Consider the following 13,801-nt stretch of genomic DNA (forward strand, 5'->3'; position numbering starts at 1 on the left):
TTTGTAGAATATATTAAAACCAGTACATTAAGATGACCCCTTTTCCTCTTCCATTCTGTACCCTACCCCCATGTTTCTCTCTTTCAATGTCTCCTTTACCTGTCTTTTCCCACGCATTTAGCTTCCCCACTCCCCTAGTTCTTTGTTTTGTCTAATTTTGTTTCTCTTCAGCTTTTCTTACAGTGCTTGAATGTTTTCTTCCTTGACATCTCCAAGGCACTACTTTGCTCTGATTTCTTCTCCTCTTCACACGTGGGAGGGATAGTTAAGCATTTGCTTTGGACTCCATGCCTAGTATTGCTTGAGGGAAACACTTATGGAGTTAGAGCTTCACAGTCAGGCATCCCAGCAAGGAAGGACTGGCAACCCAGTTATTTCTCCTGCCTGGTGACGGTACAGTTTAAGGCAAACTCTTTATTTAGGTTTAATGTATTTTAATCCCCTGCCAGCTGACAGACATTCATATAAGCACCAACATTCCCCTACTTGAAAGGTTTGTCTTAAGTACTGGCCTCCTTTATAGTAGCAACCGAGAACCTCACAACCCCCTCGGGGGCAGAGAAGTGCTATTATCCCCATCTTGTAGATAGGGAACTGACAGCAGCAGAGGGGCTAAGTGACTCCACCAAGGGCACTCAAGAAGCCCATACCAGAGCAGGGCCCTCAACCCAGGTCTCTCAACTCCTAGGGTGAGGCCCTAACAAGGCCAACCTTCCTCTCGGCCACAGCTCAATGTTAACACACTGGGGAAGTAACATTTATTATTTGTATGATGGTAGCACCTAGAGACCCCACTCGAGACCAGAGCGCAGTTGTGCCAAGCCCTGTACATAGGCATAGTACAGAGCAGTCACTGCTCCAGAAAGCTCATGTTCTAACCAGACAAGACCGATACAGGGAGGAGGCTGGGAGCGGCTTACACAGGTGGGACAGGGCAAGCTTGCACTTGAGGTTAAAAAACACCAGGGTTGGAGCTAGGGGGATTAGTGAACAGTATTTTTAGTCTATTGAAAGCTGCCTTTGACACTAGGTATCAAGCACCACTGGCAAAGACACTGCAATGCTGGTTTTCCTCCCTTCTGCCTGTTAGCACAAAGCATAGAGACCTGCTACCAGCTTTTACCTCAGAACTGGCTCTGCACCCTCTTGCATTCCACCTTCAGTTAAGGGAAGGGGCACCTTAGCCTGGCTTTTTATACCCGTGAGCAGCTCCCCCTGGTGCTAGAAATGCAGCACTGCAGCTGCCCTGTGAGGAGAAGTACAGTCGTGTGTGTGTGTGTGTGTGTGTGTGTGTGTGTGTGTGTGTGTGTGTGTGTGTGTGTGTGTGTGTGTGTGTGTGTGTGTGTGTGTGTGTGTGTTTCCAGTTTGTTGTTATTTATGGTAAGTTACAACTATATTTATATACAACTATCATCAGGGCTTGAAGTGGAGATTTTCAGAGCTAAAAACTCCCCCTCCTGCTATTGTTTGAGCTGAAGGGAGAGTTCTTCTGGCAAGCAGCTGCAGCGGGCTCTTCTGCAGACCAGCCCCTAGAGAGAAACAAAGGCACGCATCCTCCTAGTGTGGGTCACAGGTACAAAGGTGGAAGGGGTTGACTGGCTGAAATTAAAAGGGGGGCAGAAAAGGGATTCTAAAGTCGGTCTCCAGCCCTTCAGAATTCACCTGCAGCTAGGAATCACAGCAGGGTAGATCTTAGCTTAGCCTAGGTAGGGCTGCCCCGGGGGGGGGGGGGGGGGGAGAGGGGAAGCAAAAGGGGCTGTTTCCACAGGGCCTCCTATTTGAGAGAGGCTCCCAACTGAGTGGCGATGCGACCTAATGCAAACCTGAGCAGTGCTGCAGCACTGTGCACCAGCTCACAATACCATTCACTCAAATTTAACCCAGTGACCCCTCTGTCATGATAAAGGGGGAGCCAGGCCAAACTGTAGTAGTGCTGCTATCCCGTGCATCAAGTTGCAATACCTGAAGCAGAGAGCCAGCCCTAGTCCTGCAAGATAGGAGCTGCCTCTACAGGGTGACTGTGGGGTGGGCTCACTCTTGAACCCCCAGGCCTTCCCTGGATAGTAATTTTTTAAAGGAGTGTGGGGGCTCAGTATCAGATTTTGCCCCGAGCCTAGGTTTTTAGGAAACACTTTCTTATACTTAAAGCTGTGCCTTAAGAAGGGGTAATTATTACTATAATTTTGTTACTGGAACTTTGCAATCCAAATCTATTCATTTTTACAGGGATTTTAATTAAAGTCCACTGTTCTAGATACCTGCAATGGCCTCTCTCTTTCTCTCTGCTCTCTTTCTCTCCTCATGGATTTTTATAAGCTTACAGTCCACATCTCCCATGCTACTACAACTTCAGAGTGTGACCAAAGGAAAATCATTCACAATCTTGCCTGAAAAAAACGGCCTTTTTAATAGAAGACATTACACTGCAGAAACCACCTGCTTACCCTTAAATAGACCAGCCAAGATCCTGAAAAAATCAGCGTGTATGGGATTGATTCAGGACCTCTTGTGACTGTCTCAGTCAGCCCAACCCAATCTGAAAAGTCACCACTTTGGAATTGTCTCGTTATGCAGGCAGCAGAGATGTCCTGTCAATAGCAGGAACTAACACAAAAGAGGGACTCCTCACTGAGCCCCAAAGCATTACTTACCCCAAGACAAGTTTCCTGAGGAGATGGAGAGGAGAGGAAATATAGCTTGACAACAGGATGTAGAATGGCTTGCATAGATGATAGATGGAGCTTCTTCAAGCATGGCTTTCTCCCCTCATCTTCCCTATAACCTCTCAAGCTAGTCTCCACTCTGCGGATTTCAATGGAAGCTGGGGAATAAGTGCAGGGTGACAACACTTTTCTCTCTCAGTTCCTGATGCTTGATTCTATTAAAGCGAGGAAGCATTCTGGGTACTCATGGCATAGATCGGGCCATCTTCTGTCAGAGCTGTAATATGGAGAGACAAGCTCAGTGCTCCTTGGATTCTGGAGAGCCGGGAAAGGGATTAAATGCACTTTTCTCCATTGATTGATGTCTTACACTGAAAATCAATGCTGTTCTCTCGGATCCATCCACGCTGCTGTTTGAGAACCAGCAGCCTGTTGGGCCAAGTGTGAGGGGGAAAGTTTTGAAGGAATCCAGTTTCTACTCAATGGGCAGATGAGACAGACACCACTCCCTTTTAGCAGCTGTTCCATTTGCCCGCTATGATGGCTTTTGCTAGTTGTCTCCACTAGTTGGATATGCCATTTAAAGCTCCTTTTTTGTCATTGTCACAGAGAGAACAGCCGTATAGTAGACAATGAGCCAAATTCTGCTCTCATTTACATCTGTGAAACCAACAGGGGTTACCCAGATGTAACTGAGAGTCAAATTGGGCTGTTTCTGTTAACAAAGCAACGGGAAGAGGGAGGTTTCTTTGTACCTTGGGTACCAATCACCATCACTTCTCTCTGATGGAACCCATGTGTGTGTCAGCACCTGCTGAGATCAGAGTAGCTACATTTTCCTGTCAAAATAATTTCCTGTCCTGAAGTAAATATTTAAAAAGTCTCTGTCATAGTGAAGAGCCAGGTTACGAAAGTCTTTGAAAGACAGGAAGGAAAATGTGTAAAGGTTATATTTTTTCCCCAGCGCTGGATGTTTTTGTTTTAGTGACGGTGGAAAGTGATGGCCTGACAGATCTGGAGACAGATGCCTTTGTTCCAAAGAACACGTCCAGCGGCAAGGCAAGCTACATTCACTCTCTACCTCATTGATGTACCTCAACTCTGTCTGGGTGGGACCTCTCTTAGGGGCCGTTGAGCAGCTCTGATGCGCTAAAGAGCTTCAGTTACCTCCAAGCTGGGCTGGATCCGAACTGATGGTGTAGCAGTAAAGGGCTCCCTATCGCCTAAAAAAAGTTCCCTGAGCCATAGGGGCAGTTAGCTGAGGAACAAAAGAAATGCATGGGAAATACTCATCGGGCTGTGTTAGACTGTTCACCTTTGATCTTGGGACATTTCTGTAGGTAGCTAGGCATGGAATTTCCAAACCTGAACATAAAGGCCTGAGGCACAGTCTGACCCAAACCGAAACTTCAGAATGAAAGAGAACAACCTGTGGCAACAGCCTCATGGCTTACAGTGTACACTTCACATCAAGAGATTCGTTCTGGACCCAGCTTTAATTTGTTCTGGGCCCAGCTTTGCAGCCAGTCCAGGGCTGATTGGGAGCAGAGTGGTTGCATAATCCACTCCTCCAGGTGGGTGAAACTTTAAAATACTTTTAAATGATAATAAGTGCTCTGCATTGCCTGTTCTCTTCTGCTGTGGAGGTGTGAATGCCCAAGAGTGTTAAACAGTGATAGATGGTATCCTGGTATTATAGTATAATATAGCATTAATCTGAAGTACTTATTATTTATTTGTATTGCTGTAGCACTAGGAGTCTCCATCATGGATCAGAACCCCATTGTGCTACGTGCTGCACAAACACAGATGAAAAAGACTTACCCTACCCCAAGATCTTACGATCATGGCTTTCATTACTGAAGTATCTGAGCACTTCATCATCATTAACGTCTTTACTGTCATAACACCCATGTGGGGTTGGGAAGTGCTATTAACCCCACTTTACTAATAGGGGACTGGGGCACAGACGGATTAAACGACTTGTCCAAAGTCATACTGGAAGTTTGTGACAGAGCAGGAAATTGAGTCCAGATTTCTTGAGCGCCAGGCTAGTGTTATTAGTCACTGGACCATCATCATCTCTCATCTAGAGCATGATACCCACGTGCATAGCACCGCTCATAAGAGTGAAGGTTTATCCTGATGCAGTTGGTCAAGATTTTTGCTCTCCTCATTGTGGTGCAATGTGTTGACTCTTCTGGCAACTCCCCAGGGAACTGCATCTTAGTGGTGATAGAAGTGACTTCTTGATGTGTGTAACGTGCTGTGGATGAAAGTTGCTGAATATACACAAACGCAGAAAACATTATCATTGTGGTCAGTGCAGTGAGATTATCACTCACTTTCTCTTACCACAGCAGTAGAAAACTTCATCTAGCTCCCGCAAGAGAGATCTTCCAGAGTAGACAAGGGATAAAATTTCAAAAGTGCCTCAGTGACTTAGGAGTCAAAGTCCCACTGACTTTCAATGAGACTTTGGCTCCTAAGTATCTAGACACTTTTGAAAACTTTACCCTCTACCCAAATTTTTGAATACATGGGTTCTCACCCATCTGCGCATCACAAACAGGTATCAGGGCGATCATAACATCCTCCCTTTCCTTATAGTCAGATGGCAGGGGAGTCCTGAAACTTATGGCAAAGGGGAATCACAAAAAAATGGTTTCCATTGTAACATGAGATAATGGGATGGAAAAGGCTGAAAAACAGCCTGTTTGGGAGAAAATCTTTCAGTCTTTCTTTATGATCGGAAAGGAGAAGAGGCACAAGTCCAACTTTTTGTTTCCTCGCAGGTCTCCTTTAAGTAATTTGAGCCCAATCCTGTTATGTTCTAGTTGCTTCCTGTGCAGGGCTGAGCTCACCTGACATGCAGGGAGATCATTGTAGGACAGGTAATGTACATGCAAGAGCTAAGCATTATTGTAAGAAGGGACTAACTTGACTGATTTCAACCGATGGATATGTTCTCATTCAATCAGATCAGTGGAGATTGAATACTGGTGTGGAGGACAATGACTGGGTATTTAGTATGAAATTCTCTTTTACTGGCTGTTTCCAGCTATTGCTGGTGAGGTATAGTCTTATTACATGAATGAAAAACTGGCTGCAGCATCAGCTAAGCAGGGCTTCAACTGGCAGTGCTGTGACCCCACCGAGACAGTAATTTAAATCTAGGTATCAGAACGAGGGGAAAAAAACCATCTGTTTGTCTAGAGGCTGCCACGGTGATGACTGACCTTATAAAGACCTATGTACATACATTCTGTGCCTTCATCATTGCAATATCTGGTTGCCTTCTATTTGTCTCTCCCCCTGTCAGCCAAGGGCCGGGTCCTGCAAAGTGGTTCACATGGGCAGCGTCTTGCACCCCACACAGAGCCCTCTTTAAATCAGTGGAGCTCCAGGCAAGCCCCTGCAGCTCCATCTGCAGGATCGGGCCCTAATAGCCCCTCCTGTTTGCTCTCAGTGGTAATCAAAGTAAGGAGGGAACTCACAAAATGAATCAATTTTTCTTCAGTTGTTTTGCTTGTTGTTTTTTTTTCCTCCTTAGGAAATTAACACTGTGCTTTCAAAGGGAAAAAACACCACCACCACACCACCCTGGGAATGCCCCTGAGTGGGGATATAAATGTGAATTCTGCAGCTTCTCTGCTGCCGATGACAATGACACTTGTATGTATGTGGATGTCTATCTATTTATCTAGTGCATGTATTTTTTCCAAGGGAGTGTATGTCTCTGGCCCTTGAGTGATGAGTGCCTAATTTTTCCAGGCTGAATCTTGACTGTCTCCAAACTTAACTATTTTGACACTAGAGAAAACTGGTTGTTTCCCCTTAGAAGGTAGAACTGCATTATTGCCAGAAGTACATCTCACCCACATGACTGGCCTTCAATGCTAATCCCAGTTGATGGTAGGGAGGGGCTGTCCTGGGAGGCAGCCATGTGGTTAACATTGTGCACAGTGTATTTTTTTCTCCTCTTCTCTCCTTTTCTTTTCAGACATGCAAAATTGTTCCATACAGCCATAGATGTGTCTCCCTGCTGCACTGCCTCTGTCTTTTCTCTTCCAGAAACTCAAGGGCCTGAATTAGCAGGCAGAGATATCTAAAATCTGCTATCAAATCTGGATGGAAACTGGAAAGGGGATGAATAGCAGAAGGCAAGAAAGAGCAAAGTTGGTTATTTTTCTGGCACATGGATGCAATTACGCTCAGTGCATTCCAGAGGCGTTCCTTTGAATTCTGTGCAGGTCTGCCTACCATTCCTGGGAGAAAGGAAGAAAAAGGGAGGAAAAGTCTCTCTCTCTCCTGGAGACGGAATGTCTGCACTTTCCATCCTCTTTTTAGGTGAGTGGGGCTTTTTTTATGGAAATTAAACTTACATATGCTTTCTCTGGGCAACGGAAAATGCCACAGGGACCAGCAAAGGAGAAGCTCTTGCAAAGAAAAAAACTTGTAGCAAAGTCTGTTGAGTTCAGAGACTGACTGGCTTAATTTTGTTGTTGGAGTTTTTGTTGTTCTTGTTTTAATTATTACCAGGTTTGGAAACGGGAGAATTTTTAAACCTGGTTTTGCTTTCATATGTATCGATCAAACCTACTCATTATAGTGTGAGTTATTTTTATTTTTAAAAGGTGTAGCGGTTTTAAGCTGTGAACTATTTAGCGGTTTGACTGTTCTTTACAAAACAAAGGTTAAGAAAGTGTCTTTGTTCCAGGAATGGTGTCAAATTTGTTTAATTTTATTTTGTTTCATCCAGGAATTTTAATTTCAGGTTAAAAAAATAAAAAGAGCTTATTGTTTCCAGTAGACGCTGCAGACAGCTCAGATTAGAAACAGATGTGTTAAAGTGCAAGTGGAAGGGAGGTGGGGGAGAGAGATGGGGAAAGGGAGGAGGAGAGGAAGGTAGAGAAAGGGAGAGAGAAGGCGACAAAGAGGAGAGAGAAGGGGGGGAGTGAGACAAAGTAATATGGGATGGAGAAAGGAGAGAGGGAGAAGAGAAAGGGGGTGACTGAAGGATGGAAAGGGAGGAGGGATAAAAGAGAAACTGGGGAGAGCAAGGAGTGGATGAGAGGAATTAAAGTATGAGAAGGAGTGAAAAGAAAGAGGGAGGCAGAGGACAGGAAGGGAAGATGAGTGAAAGAATGAATGGAGGAGGAAGGGGTAAGAAAGGCAGACTGGAAGGAGGGATGTTTATTAAAGAGGAGACCTCTGGAGGAAGGGATTTGCAGCCCTGTGGTATTTGAGGGACCTCGCCTGAGTGACAGGCTCCGAAGCAGCTCCTGGTCTCCAGAGGCTCCACAGTGCAATGAGCGAGCCTCTGTCCCCATTCCCCTGCCAGATTTCACTGACAGGCAGACAGCTCTGCGAGAAATCTCGTGTCAGGGCCGGACGTGGGCTGTGATGGCTGGATCCCCGCCAGCAGACTGAGGTTGGGTGTGAGGGCAAGGTCTCCTCCTCTCTGGGGAGCGCGGGGTGCCACAGACTCTGGGGGGCAGGTCAGAGAGCCACCACAATGGCTTGAGATGGGAAGATGGAGATGCTGGAATGGAAGGTCTTGTCTGCTGAGGCTCATAGGTCTGAAAAACAGAGACTAGTCAGCATTCTAAATAGGGCTCCAAGAGACGCGAGACCGTCAGTAGAGCTGGCTGAGTAATAATCACGACTCATGTGCTCCATTCATTTTTCCCTGCTCCATCAGTTGTTACATACATTAATTGCGAACAAAGGTTTTCGTCACTCGAGTGTAAGGTTTCCTCTGCAGGGACGTGGGCTGGAGTGCCAGAGACTGCTGGAGGCAGTTCAGAGACGCTGCAAAGTCTGCAGCAGAAGTGCGAGTAGGAGCTTGTCTCCTCTGTGCGTTAGCCTCTGCCCCTCTGTCTCCACCCGCTGAGGGTGTTTGAGAGACTCTGATAGCACGTGGCCTTCCAAAGGCACTGGGGTAAAGACTAACAGCCAGGCTCCTCTTAAAAGGGTCAGTACTGGGTCTGCCACAGAACCACCACCATGTTGGCACTACCTAGCCTAGTTTTATCAGTGGTTAAGGGAGGTAGCAGGGGAGGTCAGTGCAGTAGCTGAGAAGGAGGGGGAATTGTGGAGTGCACTGCTTGCCCCAGCCAGTGAGAGTAATTTCCCCCCACTTTAACCACTGAGTCTTATTAAGGTTGCTACACATGTTGGACAGACAGGAAGTCAGAATTAAGCCTTAGCTGCATTTATACTTTGCATTGCTGTAGAAACCCTTATCCAAGAGTCCCAAATAACTCATGATTATTTGCATTCTAATAGTCTCTAGAGGTCCCATGGTGCTAGGTGCTGTATGTATCTATAGTTAGAGCCCTGCATGGATACATTTGCATCTGCATCCGATCCGCAAACATGGGCTGTGGATATCCGCAGATTTGCAGGGCTCTACCTATAGTGAAAGATGGTCCTTGCCCTAAAGAGCTTATAGTTTAAATAATCATGCATGAGTTAAGCCTTACCATCCCTTTGTGAATCTTGGAAGTATTGTTACCCCCATTCTGGCAGAGGGGTAAGTTAAGAGACTTCCTCATGATCATAGCAAAGGTGGGAATAGAACCCAGTTCTCCTAGTCCTCTCATCTCAGACACAAAATTGTCTTGCACCTCTTTTGTCCTTTGTCTCTTCTGCCCCTACTGTACCTGCTCTGTAGCTAAATAGAGGAATCCAGCCCCATTCACTAATAATATGCTTCAGAGAAAAATAAGAAGGGACCATGGCTCCTCTTCTTGGGATCCAGACATCAGGGTGAGATATAGGAAGGCTGGAGAGTCTCATTCACTAGCCGAAAGCAATCCACTTGCAACTATGTTTTTGAAGCTCCAACAGCCCACTTCTCTTCTCGCTGTTAAAGCAAAGGGAATAGCCTTGGGATAGCATTTGAAAGACACAAGCAGGGTCTGGGAGGAGGGTAGTCGAGGGGAAGTGAAGCACAGTTTGGTTTTCGTTGTTATTAAACATGTCTATGGCACTGCCAAAACATGCTGTGCTTTACGGACAGGATGAGGGATGGTCCCTGCCCCAAAACAGTCTAACGGAGATAATTTTGGGTAAAGATGGGAGGGGAGTCAATGGTGAGAAACAGGAGCAAATGACTCTTGGAAGAAGGGAGATTTAAAGAAGGGAGGTTGTGCTCTTAAAGTATGAGCAAAAGGCATGAATCAGAGAGTGGGTGGAGGGAACAGAAAAAAGAGAAGTAGAAGGAAAATGTGAAGTGTTTCTAGCTCTGGAGGCATCGGATTCCAATCTCAATCACACTAGAGCTGGTTGAAAGTTTGCTTTCAAATTGTGTTGTCAACAAAAATGGCTTTTGGGTCGTCAAAATGCAAAAGTTTGTGGGAAATGTCCATTTTTTATGACTTTTCTTAAAAACCTGAACACTCATTTTTTTCACCTTTTTGGCAACTAAAAGCTGAAAATAATCATCCAGTTGAGCAAATATTTTCAATACAACCAAAATGTTTTGCTTAAATGTCTGAATTTTTTGTGCCAAAAGTGAAAAAATTCAGTTTTGAGATTTCTTTTTTTTTTTTTCAGTAAAAAGCCTCCTCCCCCCAATTGTAGAAAATCTGAGGCAGACGAAAAATGTTTTTTTGCTAATTTTTCACATGAAAAAAAAATCATACCAGTTTCACATTGGTATAATTATATTGACTTCAGAAGACTTTGGATTTACAATAGAGTGAATCAAAACAGAATGAGGCCCCTCAATGTACCCATCTGAAGGGAACCTGGTAGAAACATTTCACTAGAGCTGAACGGAAAAATTCTGCCAAAATGAAATTTTAGTGAAAAAAAAGGCTTTTTGCAAAAATTGTCTTCCATTTTCCAATCAGTTCCGGAACTGTCATCCCATTGAAAAATATCCCCATTCAAAAAAAATTGCTTGTAAAAATATGCATCAGCACATGCAATTTTTAGACTTAACTTATACTAGAGCTAAATTTGATCCCTTTATCTTGGGAAAGGTTTCGTGAATCACAAAGCTAGAAAATATTCCCAGGTGTCCATACTAGAGACTTAAGAGATGTTGGCAACCACCCTGGCTGTGTCTAGCTTCAGAGATAGATGGGTTCTAGACCCAAAAGAGCATAAGCTTTGCTTGACCAGATCATATCATTCATCCATCTGGTCTAGCATTCTGCTTCTTGCAGTGGCTGAGACATGATGCTTCAGAGAGATGTGAAACCAATGTTGTATGACTTGGCAAGAGTACTTACAAATCAGTAGATAAACTGCCTCATAGATCTGCACAGTGGAGATAACCTCCCTGTCGGAACTACAGCAAATTTATTACATGGAAAATTAATCTGGGGGAAGTATTCATAGCTTCTTTTAATGTGACTGACCAGCTGGAGGCAAAGAAGAGCCGGCGGCGCGCCATGTGACCAGTCTGCTCTCTGCTTGGGTCACAGCCTGAGAGCAACTGCTGTATGTACTATCTTTTGGGGGGACGTTGGGGGTGAGAGAGACAGGATTAAGTTGTAATGAATATAAAGGGAATTCTTTATTTGGCTGCTGGACACCAACAGACCCTGTAGTTCTCTCTAGCTCCCTGATCAACTGATACAGTTAGTGTTGCCTAAAGTTGCCGCACAGGTTCTCCCCAAGACCTGGGGAGCAGTCATGGAAGGCACTACAGGGTGATTACACTACATTAAACATTGTCCATAAACACCTTAAAGCATGAAATGTGATTCATCTTTATCATAATCTTGACTCTGACTTCCAAATATTCACTATCACTTAGCATCTTCAAAGCTCTTTATGAGTGCTAATTAATCCCCACAACGCTCTCAGTAAGTATTGTTATCCCTATTGTACAGCTAGGGAAGCAGCCAGTGGGTAAGTAACTCAACCAAGGTTATGCAGAGAATCCTTGACAAAGAAAAGTTAAAACTAAAGCTGGTCAAGAATTCCCCACCCTCCCCCACCCCGCTCCCTCCCATGAAAAATATCAGTGAAAATAAAGAGTTTTGTGAAAAAAAACGTATTTTCTTTTTTTGTGTTTTTGTTGAAAACCCCTAAACTGTAATGGGTGTTTGGTTTGTTTTCTGCAACCAATCCCCCAAATATCTCCATTTAATATCAGTTTTTGATGAAAAATTGAAAAAAAAAATGGACAAAACCCCTTAGAAATATTTTGGGGAAGAAAAAAATCTAGTTAACACTCAGGAACTCCTGGCAGGAGCACAGGGCTGGGACATATTAGATCACACTTCAGTCTCTAGAGGCAACGTATGCCACAAACTGACTGTGTGTAATAAAGAGGAGTTTTTCTTGCGTCTGGTCTAATTTCATTGCACTGTGTTGAGCTCTGTCCACTGAATCTCTGATATCAAGGAGGTATTTCAGTGTTGTCCCAAGGGTCCACGGTTAGTGAATCAAACTCCAAGACTCCTATAGTCTCACTGTATGGGAAAAGGTTATGGTGAAAATCCCTCTAGTGCCAGCTGGCATGAGCACAGCTGTCCCAGAATGGAGTGATCAGGTCTGACAGAGGATGTGCAGTTTCTTATATACTCACCAGAGTTCCAGGATGCATCTTCTGGCATAAAATGGAGGCTTTTCTGATGCATTTAGGAACTGCAAGCCTGATAACACTAAAGCAGATCAGGGGTCTGTCATAAAGGCTATTCATCCCGCTCCTAGTGGGGGAAGTTATTGGTTTTAATGGGCACAGGAAAGAGTTGTACATTAATTAACAGAGAGGGAAGGGGAGTGGGTATTAAGAAACCCCCAAACTCTGAGCTGGCTCTGTCATCTCCTTTTCTCAGCTACATACTGTTCCAGATGCTCAGATGGTGTAGCATAGCTCCTTTGACTTCAGCGAAACGATGTTAGCATACACCAGCTCTGAATCTGGCTCATTACCTCCAAACTAAACTTAATCAGGATGGGGAATAGTTTTGGTCTGTGCTTTAGATCTCTCCGTCCCACGCATTGCTAATGCTCCCATCATTGTAATATATGTGCGCTACATGGCAGGGTCACCAGTTCTTCTTAACAAATAAACGTTCCCGTTTCTCTTATTTGCTGACATATTTTTCTTTCTTTAGAATCAAAGACAGTGATCTTTGCATGTTTGATAAATTAGGATTTGTTCGATATTCAACAGCACAGGCCTGAACCTACAGCAGTTAGAAGATCTCATAAACTAGGCTAGGTCAGAATTTGGATGGGAGATCTGCAAAGGAAAGCCGAATGCTAGAGAAAGTGGTGTCGGAGATAGTACTGAACCAGCAGGGTAGTCTGGCATGCTGTGGTCCTGGGGACACCATCTTTCAGAGAGAACATAAAACTACAGTTGTCATATGTATTGTTAAAGATGCCATAGAACTTCTCACAAGGCTATAGTGTTGTAATTGTCAAATTCCAATTGAGTACTTGCATTTTTCCTACCTACAATTTTTCCCAGAAATTTCAACAGGATAAAATATTCTATATGTCTCCTATATCGTTATGCTGATGTGTTTCAAACTCCAGCCTGCTCCTGCATTATGTGGTGGGGAAGTTATGCATCTTATATCTGTATACGTATTGTAAAATGCTTTGGGATCCTTCTGGATGAAAGGTGCTATAGAAATGTAAGATCAACAAAGAAAATCATGTGATCTTAAATAGACCTGACTGCTGGACCCTCATTAAAAAGTTTTTTGTTTGTTTGTTTGTTTTACTATTCATCTTCCAGTTCATTAGTTAACTGACTAAAATCTTTCGGTAACGTCTTGGTGCCATGAATATTCCATTTATTGAGTTCCTTTGAAAAGTTATAATTGGTAAGCATTAGCATTATTGACTCACTCTTTCCTCATGCATCCCCATCTGTCTGTCTTTATCTACCTGTTGTCGCTTGTCTTGTACTTAGATGGTAATCTCTTTGAGGCAGGGGCTATCCTTTTATTCTGTGTTCAATGCCTAGTGCAATGGGATGCTGGTCCATGATGGGAGCTGCTAAGCACTAGTACAATATAATAGTAAGAATAAATCTGAAGTAGCCACAGATATACATTTATGTCACGGGAAAGAACCTAAAGGAAACAAGCAAACATATACAAATTCATAGAATTGTTCCATCCACCAATGACGTGCATTTACATCTAGGGTGAGGC

General features: G+C 44.1%; 1 protein-coding gene across 1 annotated transcript in view; it reads left to right on the forward strand.

Moving 5' to 3' along the window:
- Nucleotides 1-6,612: 6,612 nt before the first annotated feature.
- CLMP (CXADR like membrane protein) overlaps nt 6,613-13,801 on the forward strand; it is a 71,085-nt gene continuing 63,896 nt past the window's right edge. Inside the window, exon 1 of the mRNA XM_034754668.1 lies at nt 6,613-7,013. Coding sequence (XP_034610559.1) covers nt 6,866-7,013 — 148 coding nt within the window. The 5' untranslated portion in view covers nt 6,613-6,865. The remainder of the gene's footprint in view (nt 7,014-13,801) is intronic.

The sequence above is a fragment of the Trachemys scripta genome, chromosome 21 (genome assembly GCF_013100865.1).
Source record: "Trachemys scripta elegans isolate TJP31775 chromosome 21, CAS_Tse_1.0, whole genome shotgun sequence".
NCBI classification, from domain to species: domain Eukaryota; kingdom Metazoa; phylum Chordata; order Testudines; family Emydidae; genus Trachemys; species Trachemys scripta.